Source organism: Drosophila santomea, unplaced genomic scaffold, assembly GCF_016746245.2.
Source record: "Drosophila santomea strain STO CAGO 1482 unplaced genomic scaffold, Prin_Dsan_1.1 Segkk86_quiver_pilon_scaf, whole genome shotgun sequence".
NCBI classification, from domain to species: domain Eukaryota; kingdom Metazoa; phylum Arthropoda; class Insecta; order Diptera; family Drosophilidae; genus Drosophila; species Drosophila santomea.
In genome coordinates, this window is record NW_025319022.1 from 207,641 (window position 1) to 227,043 (window position 19,403).

The following is a 19,403-nucleotide window of genomic DNA, read 5'->3' on the forward strand; positions in this document are numbered from 1 at the left end:
AATCGAGCAGGGCACGTCTCAGTCCATCCCAGCCGCGAACGCTGCGCCCCAGGCCTACATTTCCTCTGGTTGTCGGTTGCCTCCATGCGATACAGAAGTTTTCGCAGGCGACTATCTTCGCTGACCGACTTTCCGGGATCTTTTCACAGCCATTTATATCAATAATCCACGGCTGACTCCGGTTGAAAAGTTATTCCATTTAAATGCCAAAACAAGTGGCGACGCGCATGCCATCGTTTCGATTTCGCCTCTCACCAACGAGGGTTTCCGCTCTGCGTGGGAAAACCTAATAGAGCGTTTCGAAAATAAACGATTGTTGGTAAACAGTCAATTGAAAATACTGTTTAATGTGCAGTCGATACCACAGGAATCTGGGGCGGCCTTGAAGGTACTGCAAAGTACTGTTCAAGGTTGCTTGACTGCCTTAGAAATGTCAGGCATCAACACTGAGAACTGGGACTGCCTGCTGGTATATCTGTGTTCATCCAAGCTCCCGAAGATAACTCTCTCCTTATGGGAGCAGTCGCTCCATAAGAAAGCCGACATCCCGACATGGGCAGAGCTGAACACCTTCCTCACAGAACGTCATCGAACCCTAGAGGCCATCGATGATGTGAGACCGTCCGTACCAAGTCAATCGCACTTCAAAGCGATGAACTCAAGTGGGCTCTCTAGGAAACTAAATTCCTATGAGACGAAAGTGGCTCCAAAATCGAAAAGTTGCGACTTGTGCAACAAGGAAAACCATCCTGTCCGTGTATGTCCGCGTTTTCTCCAAATGTCGGTTGACGACCGGTCAGCCTACATTAAACGGAAGCAGTTATGCTTAAACTGCTTTGCAAAGGGACATCAGCAAAAGCACGCACAATTGTTTTACTTGCCGTGGCCGGCATCACACGTTGTTGCACCGAAACAACCCCTTTTTCAGCAATTCAAGCCCTTCAAATCCTGCAAGGCCAATTTCCGCTAATCAGGCCAATTTCGTTCCAAATGAGCAAGCCGGTGTTCAAAATTATTTCGCCACGGGCTCAAGAGCCAATAATCAATATTTCCCATCTTGGCACTAACTTTAAGGCAGGCGCCCTGACCGACTCCGGATCAGAGGCAACATTCATAACCCAGTGACTGTTCAATCTAATTAGATTGCCATTCCAGGTGGTTCAAGCCCATGTCTCAGGCTTAAACCAAATAGTAGCCGCTCAGTCCAAGAAGCTCTGCAGTTTCACCATCCGATCTCCGACTAGGCCCGCGTTGCAGTTGGAGACGACGGCCTATGTCCTCCCTCAACTAGCCGGAAATCTGCCTTCCTACCCAATTCCGCAAAATTTCCTTCGGGATCTTCCCGATTTTCCACTGGCGGATCCAAAATTCTATGAGAGCGCACAAATAGATGTCCTTATCGGAGCCGATATTCTGCCTTCGGTGCTTCTGAGTGGAGCAAAAACCAACATCTGTGGCTCTCTCTTGGGGCAAGAGACCATTTAAGGCTGGGTACTTACTGGGCCAGTGTCAGCCTCAGCACAAAGCAGAATTTCCTCCTTTTCGACGCAGATCTCCCACGCGTACGATAATTCACTGGACAAACTACTCACAAAATTTTGGGAGGTGGAGAATATACCAACAAAGTTGGTAAAAGAATCCGATTCCTTTAAACGACCACGAGAAACGAGTGCGGCAAATATGTCGTTACTCTGCCTTTTCGCGACCCAAAACATATCGGTTCCGGGCTAGGGCATTCTAGGTCTTTCGCGTTGGCTCAGTTGGCGATTCGGTGATCCAGGAATATCTCGACTTAAAGCACATGCGTCAAGTTCTTCCTACCCATGATTGCAACGCCTATTATATGCCACATCACGCCGTCTTAAAACCGGAGAGCGTAACTACTAAACTCCGTGTAGTATTCAATGCCTCCAGCCCTTCATCGAATAGTACCAGTTTAAATGATATATCAGCCATCCAAAAGCTAGCAATATCATTCGAAATTTCATTTATGCTCCGGCTCTAGGCGGAGCGGACTCCACGGAAGAAGCTCAGCTCATGGTGCAAGAGCTCCGAGACGCTCTGAATTCCGCCGGATTTCCATTGAGGAAATGGACCTCCAACCAAACCATTCAGAGCAACCATCCATTAAATACTGATTTTCTCGAGATCGATGCAGAAAGCACTGCCAAAACCCTCGGTATTCGCTGGAAGGCAACCTCCGACGAATTCTTCTTCGTCCCGCCAGAGTTGGCTATTGAAACGTCCTTTACAAAACGCCAAGTCCTGTCCCAAATTGCCAAATTGTTCGACCCTGCAGGCTGGTTAGCGCCGTTTATCGTTCGAGCTAAAACTTTCATGCAGAAGATTTGGCTACAGGAGCTTGGGTGGGACGAAGACATTCCAAATGAGCTTTTTCAGCGATGGCTTTATTTTCTCCGAAGTTATTCGGTTTTGGAGCAGATACGCATTCCACGCTGGCTATCGTTTCATCCAGATTTCAAGGTCGAGCATCATGGCTTTTGCGATGCATCGCAAAGAAGTGGGCAGCACCATTATGGTGCAACTCCTACCGCGAAAACCCGGGTAGCACCAGTCAAAACGGTTTCGCTCCCAAGACTGGAGCTGTGCGGAGCGTTATTGCTTTCCGAAATGGCTGCAGCCATCATTCCGCAGATGCCTACGATTAACTCCGAACTTTACTGTTGGACGGACTCCACGATAGTGCTTGCATGGTTAAGCAAGCCAGCGTGCCAGTGGACCACATTTGTAGCCAATAGGGTGACGAAGATCGGCCAGGCCACAAAAACAGAGAATTGGTCTCATGTTCAATCTGAGCATAATCCAGCAGACCTGGCAAGTAGAGGAGTTTCCCTCCAAGATCTAGCCGATAGCCAGTTATGGTGGCACGGACCGACTTGGTTGCAAAATCCACGCAACCAATGGCCAACGCAGGTCGACAACGCTCCGGTGACCGACCTGGAGAAGCGTGCTCTAAAAGTCCATCTCGCAAAAGCTCTTTCTGAAGAGTTGTTGGCACGTTTCTCCAAGCTTGAGAAAGCTCTACGGGTCCTTGCTTATGTTCATCGCTTCATTCAGCGGTGCAGGAAGCAGACATCTCCATCTGATGTGCATTTGCTGGCCACTGAAATCGCCGCCGCCGAGCGGTTCCTAATTTCGAACACTCAGCGCAGAGAATTCCCTGTGGAATATCACTGCCTAAGTGAAAAGCGTACAGTGCCAAGTTCAAGTGCCATCCTAAGCATGAATCCGTTTCTAGATCCGCAAGGACTGATCAGGGCGTGCGGCCGTGTGGCGGCTTCCGAAAGCCTTCAATACAATGAACGGCATCCAGTGATTCTTCCGTATAACTGCCTGCTTTCTCGCCTCCTTGCGAATTTCACTCATCGCATAACTCTCCATGGTGGTAACCAGTTAATGGTGCGCCTCATCCGCTCGAAATACTGGATTCCGAGAATTAAGAACCTGATGAAAGCAGTAGTAAATTCGTGCAAAGTATGTGTGATCCACAAAAAGCGGTTGCAAAGCCAACTGATGGGTGTCCTGCCCAAAAAAAGAGCATCGTTCTCCCGACCATTCATGTATACTGGCATGGATTACGCCGGTCCGTTCGATATAAAGAACTATACGGGAAGAGCATGTCTTATTACAAAGGGGTATGTGTTAGTTTTTGTTTGTTTCTCCACCAAGGCCATCCATTTAGAGCCTACATCTGACTTAACGACCGAAAATTTTCTTGCCGCTTTCGCTCGTTTTGTATCCAGAAGAGGGTGTCCACGTCAAGTCCAGTCAGACAATGGCAAAACCTTTGTTGGCGCTGCCACGCTTTCCCGCGATTTCCTTCAAGCCGTAAAAGAGTCGGTGACAAATGCCTATAGTCATCAAGAGATACAATGGCAATTTATTCCTCCGGGGGCACCCCATATGGGAAGCCTTTGGGAAGCAGGCGTAAAAAGTTTTAAGACGCTATTTTACAAATGCACTGCCACAAGAAAATACACGTTCGAAGAGCTCTCCACGCCCTTGGCAAAAATAGAAGCGTGCCTCAACTACAGGCCGCTCTCTCCTATGTCTGAGGGTCCGACAGATTTGCTGGCTCTGACGCCAGGTCATTTCCTTGTCGGGGGACCCCTTATGTCCACGGTGGAACCCGAAGTAAAGGAAGAAACGAAATCCATTCTTAATCGGTGGCAGTATTTGAAAGCTCTCCATCAGCAGTTCCGTGTGCGATGGAAAGAAGAGTACCTCAAAGAACTCCACAAGCGCACTAAATGGCAGGCCCCGTCCAAAAATCTCCGCATCGATGACATGGTCGTCATCAAGGACTACAACTTACCCTCTAATGAGTGACGGCTCGGCAGAATTGAGTCTGTCTTCCCAGGAGCCGACGGCAACATCCGTGTAGTAAATATCCGTACTGCACGTGGAGTTGTTAAACGTTCAGTGGCAAAAGTGGTGCTTTTGCCGACGGAGTCTTCCGAATCTCCACACTAATAGGCGCTCCTCTCGTCCTTAGCTGTAGTTCACTAGCACTAATCATCCATTATTTTTCATTTCGTTTTCGATCTCCTTTCGACATTCAACTACGCACAGCATGGCCCCTCGTCAACAAAACGCATGCAGTGCACGTGCCTTGGAGAGCAGACGTACCCGAAGTATTCAATCCTACCGATGCCGAGTCTGCCGCGGTATCCATCCTCTTCGGAAGTGCGCGAGGTTCCTAAAGCTCAGCGCTGAAAAGCGTCTGCGAGCAGTCTTCATTAACAAATACTGCGCCAATTGCCTCGCTCACGAGCATTCCACGGGAGACTGCCGAAGCGGTGATCGTTGCAAGAAGTGCGACCGATCCCACCACACGCTGCTCCACATGCACGAGCAGGTTAGCTCGTTGTCGCGGTCGCGAGCGCGCTCGCGTCTCCAGCCGGTGCCAACCCGGCAAGCAGCTTCGGCCACGTCCCAACGTTCCCGCTGGCAAAATCCGCCAACTCAGCGTAGGAGTTCACCGCCACGACGCCCGGAATCGACCACGCCAGGCCCATCGCTGCAACGCCACAGCGTGAACATCCTTCCGACAGCGCTGGTCAAGTTGGAGACCGGGACGAAGACCTTCGAGACCGCAGCACTCATCGATACCCATGAGCTGCATCGACGCTTCGTTGGCGTCAGCCTTTACGCTTCCGATGACCAATGTTGGCGACGAGAAGGTCTGCACGACGACGATTCGCTCCAGGGTCGACGCGAAAACTAAGCTGGAGGTCGTGCTCAAGATCGAGCCCAGTGTACGGATCCGCACACCTGTCCGGGCATTGAGCGACACAGTGGTGTCCAAGTTCCGGGACATCATGTTGGCTGAAGACCAGTTCCATCAGCCTGCTACCGTCTCCATGGTCTTGGGAGCAGATGTTTATCCAAAGGTTATCCAATCCGGATTCCTGACCTTCGACGAGGGAATGCCGGTCGCTCAGAAAACTGTTTTTGGGTGGATCGTGTCCGGTGCCTGCAGCCTGCCGTAGGATGGCTATGTTGCAACCCCAGTGATTGCAAGGAGGGCGGAATGTCCAAGTTACGGGGTTTGGAATGTCACTCGCTCTCCGCTCCCTCTTACGCTCTCTCGCTCTTCACCACAGAGTCTCCAAGGAGTCTCCGCTGCGCTTGGGAGAGCCTAGCTAATTAGAATAAGCTTCAGTGTAAAAACTATTACGATCCAATAAACATACGCCCGGTCACGCCCGTGCATCTAAGAAGAGTCAAGTGTTCGCCCTTTCGAGTGTTTTCTATTTCAGCCGATTTGGAAAATTCTAGGACATCAACCCCCATCACACCCAACAGGTAGAAAAGAACAAAATGTCTGGATACTAGGAAGAATATAAGCGAATAAATTGTATAGAGTATGGAAAAATGCAATACGGTATTTCAAAAAGTTAGAAGGTATTCACCTATTATTTCACTTATACGCATTCCAGACAGAGTGTATACTTAATGTGTGCTCGACCAAGACGACGGAACCTATTATGTCCTGTTCGAAGGAAGCGAGCATCCTGAAAAAAAAAGAAAAGCCTATGTCTAGTCCTGGCGCCGAAAGCTACCGACGTCGCCTGGACAGTTCTTGAACTCACCTAGATGTTTTCATTTGGCTGGGGAAATGCACTGCACTGCACTGCGCTGAATATGAACTTAAATTGATATTAAATATGACTGTTTTTTTTAAGTTCTTACCTGGAGCACGGTCTTTGGATATCATATTCCGAAAAGCCATCTTGATTGTAGATGGGTTCTGTGCTCTTTTTCTTAGGATAGTTTACCGCATCACCGCTGGCCATTTTAAGAAACTGTTGGTCATCATCTACATCAAATAAAGAAGTACGTGGCATTTTGTTAGAAATGTAATCGTACTGAATTTTTAGATGCCAAATTTTTCCGCGCACTCTACAACTCTATGGGTGGCAACCTTAAGTTATTTGCTTGAAATTTATCCTATCGGAACGACAGAATTGTATATTATCGTTGTGAAAATGATTAAACTGTTTAAAATAAAATTTTTATCATATATTGTTTCTATTGGGTTAGGTTTTTATACCCGTTACTCGTAGAGTAAAAGGGTATACATGATCAAAAGTATGTAACGGGCAGAAGGAAGCGTCTCCGACCATATAAAGTATATATATTCTTGATCAGGTTTAATAGCCGAGCCAATCTGGCCATCTCCGTCCGTCTGTCCGTATGAACGTCGAGATCTCAGGAACTACAAAAGCTAAAAAGTTGAGATTAAGCACGCAGACTGTAGAGACATAGACGCAGCGCAAGTTTGTTGATTCATGCTGCCACGACCACTTTTACGCCCACAAACCGCCCAAAACTGCCATGCCCACAATTTTGAAAATGTTTTGATATTTTTTCAGTTTTGCTTTAGTCTTATGAATTTCTATCGATCTGCCAAAAAAATTTTTGCCACGCCCAATCTAACGCCCACAAACCGCCCAAAGCTGCCATGACAATTTTTGTATTAGTTTTGTAACTTTCTATCGATTTGCCAAAATATTCAACGGCTCGAAAGTTCTCAAAATCCTTAAGGAGAGTGGCTTAACACTTCGCTATGACAAATGCAAGTTTCTTCAATCGGAGATAACGTTCCCTGGACACATCGTAAATAAAAACGGAACTACCCCGGGCGACAATAAAGTTAGTAAAATTTTAAAGTTCCGACAAATGCCAAAGAGGTCAGACGATTTTTAGGTCTCACTGGATTCTTTCGAAAGTTTGTGGAAAACTACTCCTTAATCTCTAGGCCCGTAACTCTACTTTTACGGAAAACTGAACAAGAAACATTTAATTGGACGAATGTTCAACAAGAAGCTTTCCATGAACTCATCGGAAAATTGTGCTCTGTACCAGTACTGGTTTTATACGATTTTACAGAGAATCACGAGGTCCACACCGACGCTTGTGCTGTGGGTCTGGCAGGAGTGTTGCTACAGTCACATGATCAAAAGGATTGGCAACCTGTTTGTTATTTTAGCCGAGATTGTACAGCAGCTGAAAGTAAGTACCACAGCTACGAATTCGAGACATTGGCCGTAGTAGAGACGCTTACCGTTTCGTTACGTAAACCGTTTCATCTTATTACTGATAGTTCTGCTATTGCCAAAGTTAGGGTGAATACAGAATTAATACCTCAGGTAGCTCGTTGGTGGATCAAAATCTTGGACTACGATTGTGAATTCATTCACCGAGATGGTAGCAAAATGGCTCACGTTGACGCCTTGAGTCGTGCTCCGGACTTAAGTTCTCAGATACCTCTAGATGAAATAGTACGCACTATAATAACTGACATTGACGACTGGCTTTTGACTATGCAACTACAGGACCAAACGCTTGCTGAGATTATCGCCGTCTTAAAGGGTCAACGACATATGGATCAGTCAAAGCAACTTCAAGCTGATTACGTCATTGAAAATCACCTTCTGTATGCAAAGTCGAAAATGGAAAGGCTTTCGTTGTTCCAACGGCAGTTAGGTGGCGTACAGTACGGACAAGTCACGATGATATAGGGCATTTTGGATTCGACAAAACCATTGCACGGATTAAACAAAGATTCTGGTTCCCAAAAATGCGAAAATATGTAAAGGACTACATATTATCATGCATTGAATGCTGGTACTACAAGTCGAAAGGTGGAAAACCCGAAGGATGTATGCACTACAACGACTCCGATCCAATACCATTTCGAAAACCTCACATAGACCATCTGGGACCCTTCATTCGCATCAAACGAGGATTAACCCATATTCTGGCTATATCTGATCCGTTCAGCAAGCCCCTAACAGTAAAAAGTACGAAAACCGCACCCGTACTAAACATCCTTAGTGAAATATCAAGTTATTTCGTTTTGCCTAGCGTTATTATATCCGACCGTGGAACAGCGTTTACTTCAAAGCAGTTTGAAGATTATTGTAAGAACAACCAGATCCAGCACATCAAAAACGCCGAACGAACACCTAGAGCAAATGGACAAGTAGAGCGTGCGAATCAAACAATCCTTAATTATGTACGGACTATGAGTGAGAACCCGAAGGATTGGGACCTATCTTTACATAATCTTCAATGAAGTGTCAATTCACAAAAGAATGATACGTCGGGATTTATTTACTATTAGTATTATTCATAAACTTTTAATTGTAAATAGGATTATATTCTGGGCCTTCACTGTACCATGCTGTTTTTAAGTTGGCACTATGATGCTACCTTCGACTGTACGTAGGTAGGTCAGGCCTGGGTTTTGTTCTTCGCAACGAATTAATAGAGAATAGATTCAATATAAATAGCTGCATTACTAAAAGACTTGAAGGGCCAACAACCAAAAAAAAAGGAAATGCAATGCCTTGTTTACATAATATATCGTTGCAAATAAGAGAGACAAATTTTATGATATCACTTACATGTTGTTTTCTCCCACGGCGAAAGTACTTTCTCCGGTGAAATTCTTATTGTTTCATGTTTAGGACTTGATGAATGTTTGCGCAAAATTGTTTATATATTTTATATTTTATTGAGGTATTGCATTGGATGAGTGGCTTGAGTATTATTTATGGTTTTAGTTTTGATAAATATACCTGTTACTCCTAGAGTAAAAGGGTATACTAGATTCGTTGAAAAGTATGTAACAGGTAGAAGGAAGCGTTTCCGATCAGGATCAATAGCCGAGTCGATATGGCCATGTCCGTCTGTCCGTCCGTCTGTCCGTATGAATGTCGAGATCTCAGGAACTACAAAAGCTAGAAAGTTGAGATTAAGCATACAGACTCCAGAGACATAGACGCAGCGCAAGTTTGTCGATTCATGTTGCCACGCCCACAAACCGCCCAAAGCTGCCATGCCCACCCTTTTGAAAAATGTTGTAATATTTTTTCAGTTTTTTATTAGTCTTATAAATTTATATCGATCTGCCAAAAAAAATGTTGCCACGCCCAATCTAACGCCCACAAACCGCCCAAAGCTGCCACGCCCACACTTTTGAAAAATGTTTTGATAGTCTTGGGAGTCTTGTATGCTTAATCTCAACTTTCTAGCTTTTGTAGTTCCTGAGATCTCGACGTTCATACGGACAGACGGACGGACAGACGGACATGGCCAGATCGACTCGGCTATTGATCCTGATCAAGAATATATATACTTTATATGGTCGTAAACGCTTCCTTCTGCCTGTTACATACTTTTCAACGAATCTAGTATACCCTTTTACTCTACGAGTAACGGGTATAAATATTGGATATGGTTTCTATAAAGTATGTTTTGTTTTTATTTATGTATCATACCAAATTACTTATCTGACTTGTGTATCATACCAAATATATTCTCTGACTTGTAGGCCAAGGATAAACCGCTTCTTCAAAAAAAAACAAGAGAGAACGCTATAGTCGAGTTCCCCGACTATCTGATACCCGTTACTCAGCTAGTAGAAGTGCGAAGGAGAGTCTTCAACACTGACAGTTTTTGGCGGTTTGTGGGCGTTAGGGTGGGAGTGGCAAAAAGTTTTTTGGCAAATCGTTAGAAATTTACAAGACTAATACAAAAATGAAAAAATATCAAAACATTTTTCAAAAGTGTGGGCGTGGCAGCTTTGGGCGGTTTGTGGGCGTTAGAGTGGGCGTGGCAAAAAGTTTTTTGGCAAATCGTTAGAAATTTACAAGACTAATACAAAAATTAAAAAATATAAAAACATTTTTCAAAAGTGTGGGCGTGGCAGTTTTGGGCGGTTTGTGGGCGTTAGAGTGGGCGTGGCGACATGAATCGATAAACTTGCGCTGCTTCTATGTCTCTGGAGTCCGTGTGCTTAATCTCAACTTTCTAGCTTTTGTAGTTCCTGAGATCTCAGCGTTCAGACGGACGGACAGACGGACGGACAGACGGACAGACGGACAGACGGACAGACGGACGGACAGACGGACATGGCCAAATCGACTCGGCTATTGATCCTGATCAAGAATATATATACTTTATATGGTCGGAAGCGCTTCCTTCTACCTGTTACATACTTTTCAACGAATCTAGTATACCCTTTTACTCTACGAGTAACGGGTATAAAAGCGTTTTCAATGGGCTCAACGGCAATGAGACACCATCATATTTAGCGATGAAGCTAAATTTTATGTTAGTGTCGGCGATATGAGGAAACGCATCATCCGTACAAAAACCGAAACATACCATAAAGACTGCCTTAAAAGGACTGTAAAGTTTCCTGCAAGCACTATGGTATGGGGATGTATGTCTGCCAAAGGATTGGGGAAGCTGCATTTTATTGAAGGGACGGTTTATGCTGGAAAATATATTAATATTTTGGAAGAAAGTTTGCTGCCATCTATACCAAAACTGGCAGATTGTGGTGAATTCACTTTTCAGCAGGACGGAGCATCATCGCACACAGCCAAAATAACCAAAAATTTGCTGCAATATAAGCAAATGGAGGTTTTAGATTGGCCATCTAAGCCCTATAGAAAATATTTGGTGGCTAATGAAAAGCAAACTTCGAAATGAGCCACAAAGGAGCATTTCTGACCTTAAAATTAAGTTGCAAGATTTCTCGAGAACATTGCAAAAATTTATTAAAATCAATGCCAAAACTTGTAAAATGTTTAATACAGGCCAGGGGCGATGTTACACAATTCTAATATTAATTAATTTGTTATATTACGCAGCGTTCGAATTAATAGTGGTCATTTTTTTTTTCATCTCTTAAGTCTACCGTTTGAATGAATTAGTCATGTTGTTGTTGTTGGAAGTACAAGAAATTGTAAAGAGAACAAAATTCCCTTTTAGACAAAATACATTAGCATAAGTTATCTGTAATAGTATTGAAAATATAGTGTGTTGAACATTGCACACTGTCAAAAACACATACTTTTCGAATTAATAGTGGTTGGGGCTCGTATATAGTCATGTTTTACGACTATCAGATACCCGTTATATAGCGAATAAGTATTTCTTGCGCTGGGTCTCTGTCTCTCGAGTCTGAATGCTCATACACAACTTTCTAGCTTTTAAGCTTATAGTTTCTGGGATCTCGACGGACGGACAGACGCATGAACTGTACGAGTAAAGGGTATAAGAATATATTGTTTAAATATTACAATTCACAAGTAAGCACTTGTAATGGAATATTTATTTTGATTTCCCATTCTATAATCTGGTATCTGGTGCACCCCGAATTCAATTGGAAGGTTTTTAGTGCTATGTGTCTGTATTGAAGTAGCTATTGCGAAAATACGCCATAGATATACCATAACACTGTGCCACTCAGGCACGTAGTATTCATTCATACACCATCTAAAAGCCGCATTTTCACATCAACTGCCAACAATTTCGGGTACTTTCCAAAGTCGCCACACATAAATGAGGACCTCAGCTTCCCTGGATCCGCTTGGATCCCCCTTACCACACACTAATGGCACTCTGGTGCTGCTAGCAAAGTCTAAAAATCCGACCAAAAACTGTTTGCCTTCGCTTGCCTCCTTCGCCGCCGCAGGCGATGGGCAAAAGTGTCAAAGTGCTAAAGTATGTTCAAAGATTCATAAGATTAAATGCAAAAGCCTATCCCTTTCTGCTAGCACGGAGGTATGTGAAGCTATCTGGAGACAGCCGAATTCTGGCAATAATAGCTGAGCCAAGTCTCTAAACACTTTAGGCAGAAAAGAACAAAATGTCTGGATACTAGGAAGAATATAAGCGAATAAATTTAACGTTATTTAGCATTTAAAGGGATTTTTTAAAATAAAAAGACTAGTAAATTGTATAGAGTATGGAAATATGCAATACGGTATTTCAAAAAGTTAGAAGGTATTCACCTATTATTTCACTTATACGCATTCCAGACAGGGCGTATACTTATTGTGTGTTCGGCCAAGACGACGGAACCTATTATGTCCTGTTCGAAGGAAGCGAGCATCCTGAAAAAAAAAGAAAAGCCTAAGTCTAGTCCTGGCGCCGAAGCCTACCGACGTCGCCTGGACAGTTCTTGAACTCACCTAGATTTTTTCATTTGGCTGGTGGAATGCAGTGCACTGCCTGTATTAGCCTATACCGAAAAGTTCATTATCCTGCGGCCTTTCATTTTCTCTATTTAAGAAATCCACTTTAAGGATCCACTGGATCCTCCTCTAATGGCTTTGCTATGCTAATTTATCGACGCCTGCTGGCCATTGGAGTCGCCTTGCGCCCCTTACCAGACGACTTTTGATCCTGTTTCTTATTAATTTAATTATAAATATTATTCTTTTTTACGTTTCCTGTTTTTTTTTGTTTTGTTGGTGGCAATTGCTGAGTAACAGGAAATGGAAAACATTCAAATGTAAACATATGCACAGTGATTTGCCGTGATTTTTAGGACAGAGATTTTAGTCAAATGTGCTCTACGATGCGGAAAATGAGAATATTAGTGCATGATTAGTGTATAATAATTATAATTATAATCAGGTGTTACAACTTTTTTCACCAAATAAAAATATAACAAACAGAATTATAATTAATATGAAAATCAAGCTCTGCATTGTATACCAAACATTGATATCCAATACTCTTTTTCTGTGGGAAACTGCATTCACTTTGCTGACCCAGATGCGTTAATTTACTGATGTAAGACCGAAGAACATCGTTATCATGGGCTCACCCATTTGCCCTCACTTTCGTGCAGAAAAAGAGAAACTGAGCTGGAAAGTCTTTCATAAGAGTCTCATAAATTCTTTGTCTATTGTGGCAAATTCTTAACCATCCAGTTGGCTAACCGTCGTGTACTTTTGTCCCTTTTCTGTTCCATCCCGTTTCACTCTGTTTCTTCGTTTCTAACTGTGCCATATGTGTCCAGGCTTTCAAGTCCTCAAATTGTAACTAGAATTTGATTGTGCCGAGAAATGCGAGTGCATTGATTGGATTAACTTGAGAAAAGCCGACTGCATGTGGCCATAAATGAAATGGAACCCCTTTAAGCCAGGGAAAGCTGTGGATGCAGATGGCCAACAGTGGCATTGCTAAAATTGGGAAATCTTTTAACTAGTCGCTCTCGGAAAGCAAAAGGATACGGGACTAGTTAAATGGGTTTATTTCAAATTTACTTCACCAGCTAAACAAATAGAATTGAAGAAAAACAGAGGTTTTATGTCAGAAAAACTGAACTACATAAATCATAATTTCCAAAACTATGTAAGTTGGCAAACCATTTAGAATATGGTAACGAGAATATCGATTTATTTTAAATATTTTGTGAGATTCTATTAAAAATCAAAGGGAACAGGAATTTTACTATGTACAAGTATATATAATATTATTGTTCCTTAGTTTAAAATTTTAATTAGCCAACATAATGGCTTTAGTAAGTTGAGTATAAAGCTTTGTGTTGATGCACATTTTTTCATGTAAATAATACTATTTGTGTTATTGTTTCTTGTATTTATTCATGTATTATGCTGGAAGTTGCCTTTTTGGTAGCCCTTCCATTGTTGCTTGCCTGTCTTTCTTCCGGGCTCTTTTAACCTGCTTTCTGGCTTTGGTTGGTCCTGTTTGCAGGTATGTGGCTGTGGAATGGCTTACAAGCCGCTTCCCTGTTTTTTCCGGGCATCCTTTTGGCCTAAGGGGCGACTGTAGCTGCATCCGAATATCTTACGACTTTCCTTCGTCTCCTGCCTTATCTCTGATTATTATCCTTTTAGCTCAGGAACTGCCTCGTTCACGAAGTACAGCTGCTTGTAAGTGCATTCTTAAGCTCAATCAAACTGGATGCTGGGCGAATATGCATTGAATTAAGTGGGCGAAATTCGTATTGGCTCTTGGGCTAGAAAGGCACCAGAGTCTTATGATTAAAATGCCCCGAGCCCGGAATCCCCTATGCCCATAGGTGCATTCCGCTGCAGAATTTAAATGTCCCTTCACCCGAGTGCTTGCGTGTGTGCGCTCGACGTTCAAGTGAAACTTAAGAAAAAAGCCAGACCGCTCGGAATTCTTTTTTCTGTGTCCGCCCTTCCGGGCCGTATTGTTTTTGCTGGCTAAAGCCGTGCAGACATTTGGACCCAACTACTTGAAGTTGTATGCCCCGTTTCCTTACTTATTTTTCCCTTTTTCCTTTTTTCTTTCCTTATGGGACTTTATGGCGCACACGTGTGGGTTCCTTTGGGTGCATATTGAAAACCCAGCATAGTTATGACTTTGAAACAAACTGAGGGCGAAGCACATTTCCTTCTTAGCCCTCAACGTAATGGCAGGTCCCAGGAAAATAAGAGGCTGGAAAAAGCGAGCGTGAATAAAACTGTTATCGGTCTGCGTGCTCAAAAGCGCACTTGATTGCTCAAATCCTTTGTGTATCCCCTTTTAAGCCTTTTGTTTTCCACCAAGACACCAACCAACGCCAAAGCCAGAGCAACAAAAACACTACCCCGGGAGCAACTAAAAGGGGAAAAAAGTCCAAGTCCAAGACGACGTCTCAAGCGGCACTTCTTCCGCAAAAAAAACAATTAACCAAGGAAAGGAAACGAAATTAGCATGACTACACAATTTAAAAATGCTTTGAGGGACAGAAAATATTTGAAGGATACATAGTTATACTGCTTACTTTGCACACCCTGGCAGAGGGTATATTGATACTAGTGAGATGTTGGCTTAGCAATTCTGCAGTATGTATAATCTATGTTTTGTAAAATCTATGTTTAATTAAAATCTAATCAATAGCAGAGTAACGGGTATCTGATAGCAGAGAAAGAATTCCACGCCTATTCATTTTAAAGAACATAATAATGATTGAACCCATTTTTGAGCCATTGAATTGTTTACCAAAGCGTTCTCAGCTTTATTATAATTACTATTCTATTTTCGATCACATCCTTACATCATTCTGTTTGTAACTCGTAAGTTACATTTTTTTTGATCAGTCGTAGTCCATTGGTTTCTTTTTGATGACGTCTATGGTGGCCTTTCGGTGATTGGCCGTAAGAAGGTACAGTTTCTTCAGCATATTATCCGCCTCACCCGTGGTCATGGCAAACACCTGGACCATTCCCGTCTCATGAACACGGGCCGCCACCCCGGGAACTGCCTTGTCCACGTAGTAGACATACTTCATATGGGGCTCTGGAGAAAGAACGCTTAACGCAGTGAACACCGGCAAAGAGATCCCAAATGGAAAGTGGGCGCAGGAAATGAGACGCAGATGTAGAAGCTTGTTTGAGGGGTCGGCTTTGAAGTTCGCCCTCCCAAGGGTCCTAAACATCAGATCCCTTTGTGTTTCCGCAAGCATCGCATGGCCTCTTCCATTGATTATCAAGACACTGCCATCGGACCAAATCCAGGCTATCTGTGTGGCCTCATACCGGATTTGGATCACATCGATGTCGTTATTGTAAACGGCGTTTCTTAGGAACCTAACCGTATTTTGCAGATCCAAGTTCTTATTCATACTCAGTGTGCAATACATTTTGCAAAAATTCATATCGACGTGCATGCGAAATTCCTCGACCTTGCGCCTTTTGGGACGCCTTAGGATTCTAATCCTCTGGAGGCACTGGTCCAAGTGATCTGGCAGAGGCGGAAGCAGAAGACATCTCCTCAAATTCTCCACCGATTTTGATCCAAACTGCTGGTTCCACTTTGAGCGGAGTCTCTTAGCTTGGGGGTCCCTGAACTCCGTCATGGTTTGGTCAATGATGTACTCGAAGTCCTCGAGGAAAACTGTGAAGCTGTTCTGCCATCCAGTCTCCGCTGAGACATTTCTGTTGCTTTTTCCCAGGACTCGGGGCTTCATTTGCTCCTTGCTGATCTCGGTTTCGAAGTCAATGGCCTCTGGTTCTGCATCAGTTTGATTGTTGGAACTGTCCTCATAGATGAGGAGTTGCAATTGTTGGGAAATGGTTTCACTGCATTGCTGTACCCAACTCTGGGTAGCTTTCTCAGCCTTGGGCCTCGGGGGTAATGTTTTAATGTCTTTGACCTCGAGGATAACTGGCTTTTCTGGTTTTTCCACAATGATTTCAGTTGCTTTCTCTGGTTCCTTTTCTGGAATATTTTCAACGGAAACCTTTTCGTTGGGTGGGGGTTTCCACAACTTAGGCTCTACGGAATCAGGTTTCTGCGGCATTTCGAACACCTTTGGAGAAAACTTTTTCCAAACATCCTTTTCCTGGGAGATAAGATCCTTGGGCTTTAGTAACTCAAGCAGAAGATCCCGATTCTTCTCATGTTCCCTTGCTAGGCTTAATAACATATCAAACTCTTCTATATCACTGTGGGGTTCGTTGAGGCCCTCCGATTTTATCCATTCCTTGATTGCCCGCTGCTCTTCGATTCCAATGGTGAAGCTAGCAAAGGCGACATCTTCATTGTCCAGAATCCTAGTCTTCTTGGCGTCACTATCGACCTTTCCCTTTGAATCCGATTCTTCTATATCATTATGGGATCCGTTGATGGCCCGCTCCTCTTCGATTCCAATGGTGAAGCTAGCAAAGGCGACATCTTCATTGTCCAGAATCCGAGGCTTCTTGGCGTCACTATCGACCTTTCCCTTTGAATCCGATTCTTCTATATCATTATGGGATCCGTTGATGGCCCGCTCCTCTTCGATTCCAATGGTGAAGCTAGCAAAGGCGACATCTTCATTGTCCAGAATCCGAGGCTTCTTGGCGTCACTATCGACCTTTCCCTTTGAATCCGATTCTTCTATATCATTATGGGATCCGTTGATGGCCCGCTCCTCTTCGATTCCAATGGTGAAGCTAGCAAAGGCGACATCTTCATTGTCCAGAATCCGAGGCTTCTTGGCGTCACTATCGACCTTTCCCTTTGAATCCGATTCTTCTATATCATTATAGGATCCGTTGAGCCCCTCCGATTCTATCCACTGATCCAAGACCCGCCACTCATTTTTTCCGACTTTCCTCCCAAAACCAGTTTCAAAAGAATTCTTTTTATATAGGTTTTTGTTAACTCGAACTGTTTTCGGAGGAAATTCATTGGAGTTTTGAGATTCCGTTAAACTCGGAGGTGGAGTTTTGGAAGCCCCCGAATACTCCATGCAAAACAAAGGATATATAGCATCCGAGGGCTTTATAAGCCCCTTCTTCACATCCATATAGATCTTCCAAATATCCTCTGACGACAGCAGATCTGTATCATACTCATCCACCAAAGTCCCCTTGATGGGTGCCAGCGGTGAGGGTTCTGTATCGACGGTAGGTTTTGGAACAGTTTGACGCACATTTGGAGATATTTTTCCTTCGTTGGGGCATCGTCGACTCTTGATAATCCTTGATGAACTTGGAGGTGGCATTTGCCAGTTTTTGGGAAGCACGTTAGAATTCTCCTCGAGTCCAAAGTCCGGAACAACATTGTCGATGCGGAACTTGGAGGGTATGGGGTTTGGGTGCGGTTCATTTACGGTTCGAAAAGCGCTGAATATGAAATTAAATTGATATTAAATATGACTGTTTTTTTTAGTTCTTACCTGGAGCCATCTTGATTGTAGATGGGTTCTGTGCTCTTTTTCTTAGGATAGTTTACCGCATCACCGCTGGCCATTTTAAGAAACTGTTGGTCATCATCTACATCAAATAAAGAAGTACGTGGCATTTTGTTAGAAATGTTATCGTACTGAATTTTTAGATGCCAAATTTTTCCACGCACTCTACAACTCTATGGGTGGCAACCTTAAGTTATTTGTTTGAAATATATCCTATCGGAACGACAGAATTGTATATTATCGTTGTGAAAATTATTAAACTATTTAAAATAAAATTTTTATCATATATTGTTTCTATTGGGTTAGGTTTTTATACCCGTTACTCGTAGAGTAAAAGGGTATACTAGATTCGTTGACAAGTATGTAACGGGCAGAACGAAGCGTTTTCGACCATATAAAGTATATATATTCTTGATAAGAATCAATAGCCGAGTCGATATGGCCATGTCCGTCTGTCCGTATGAACGTCGAGAACTACATAAGCTAGAAAGTTGAGATTAAGCACGCAGACTCCAGAGACATAGACGCAGCGCAAGTTTGTTGATTCATGCTGCCACGACCACTTTTACGCCCACAAACCGCCCAAAACTGCCATGCCCACAATTTTCAAAAATGTTTTGATATTTTTTCAGTTTTGTTTTAGTCTTATTAATTTCTATCGATCTGCCAAAAAAATTTTTGCCACGCCCAATCTAACGCCCACAAACCGCCCAAAGCTGCCATGCCAATTTTTGTATTAGTTTTGTAACATTCTATCGATTTGCCAAAAATATTCAACGGCTCGAAAAGTTTCTCAAAATCCTTAAGGAGAGTGGCTTAACACTTCGCTATGACAAATGCAAGTTTCTTCAATCGGAGATAACGTTCCCTGGACACATCGTAAATAAAAACGGAACTACCCCGGGCGACAATAAAGTTAGTAAAATTTTAAAGTTCCGACAAATGCCAAAGAGGTCAGACGATTTTTAGGTCTCACTGAATTCTTTCGAAAGTTTGTGGAAAACTACTCCTTAATCTCTAGGCCCGTAACTCTACTTTTACGGAAAACTGAACAAGAAACATTTAATTGGACGAATGTTCAACAAGAAGCTTTCCATGAACTCATCGGAAAATTGTGCTCTGTACCAGTACTGGTTTTATACGATTTTACAGAGAATCACGAGGTCCACACCGACGCTTGTGCTGTGGGTCTGGCAGGAGTGCTGCTACAGTCACATGATCAAAAGGATTGGCGACCTGTTTGTTATTTTAGCCGACAGCTAAAAGTCAGTACCACAGCTACAAACTCGGGACATTGGCCGTAGTAGAGACGCTTACCGTTTCGTTACGTAAACCGTTTCATCTTATTACTGATAGATCTGCTATTGCCAAAGTTAAGGTGAATAAAGAATTAATACCTCAGGTAGCTCGTTGGTGG

The 19,403-nt window shown here is 43.4% G+C and overlaps 1 protein-coding gene across 1 annotated transcript; it reads right to left on the reverse strand.

Annotated features, from left to right (window-relative positions):
- Positions 1 to 15,418: 15,418 nt before the first annotated feature.
- Positions 15,419 to 17,878, reverse strand: LOC120457874 (the record flags this gene model as incomplete). Its single annotated transcript, XM_039645401.1, has 2 exons — positions 15,419 to 16,894; positions 17,303 to 17,878. Coding segments are annotated over 2 exons (2,052 nt in total), but the record flags the coding sequence as incomplete, so codon positions are not given.
- Between the last annotated feature and the right edge of the window lie 1,525 nt (positions 17,879 to 19,403).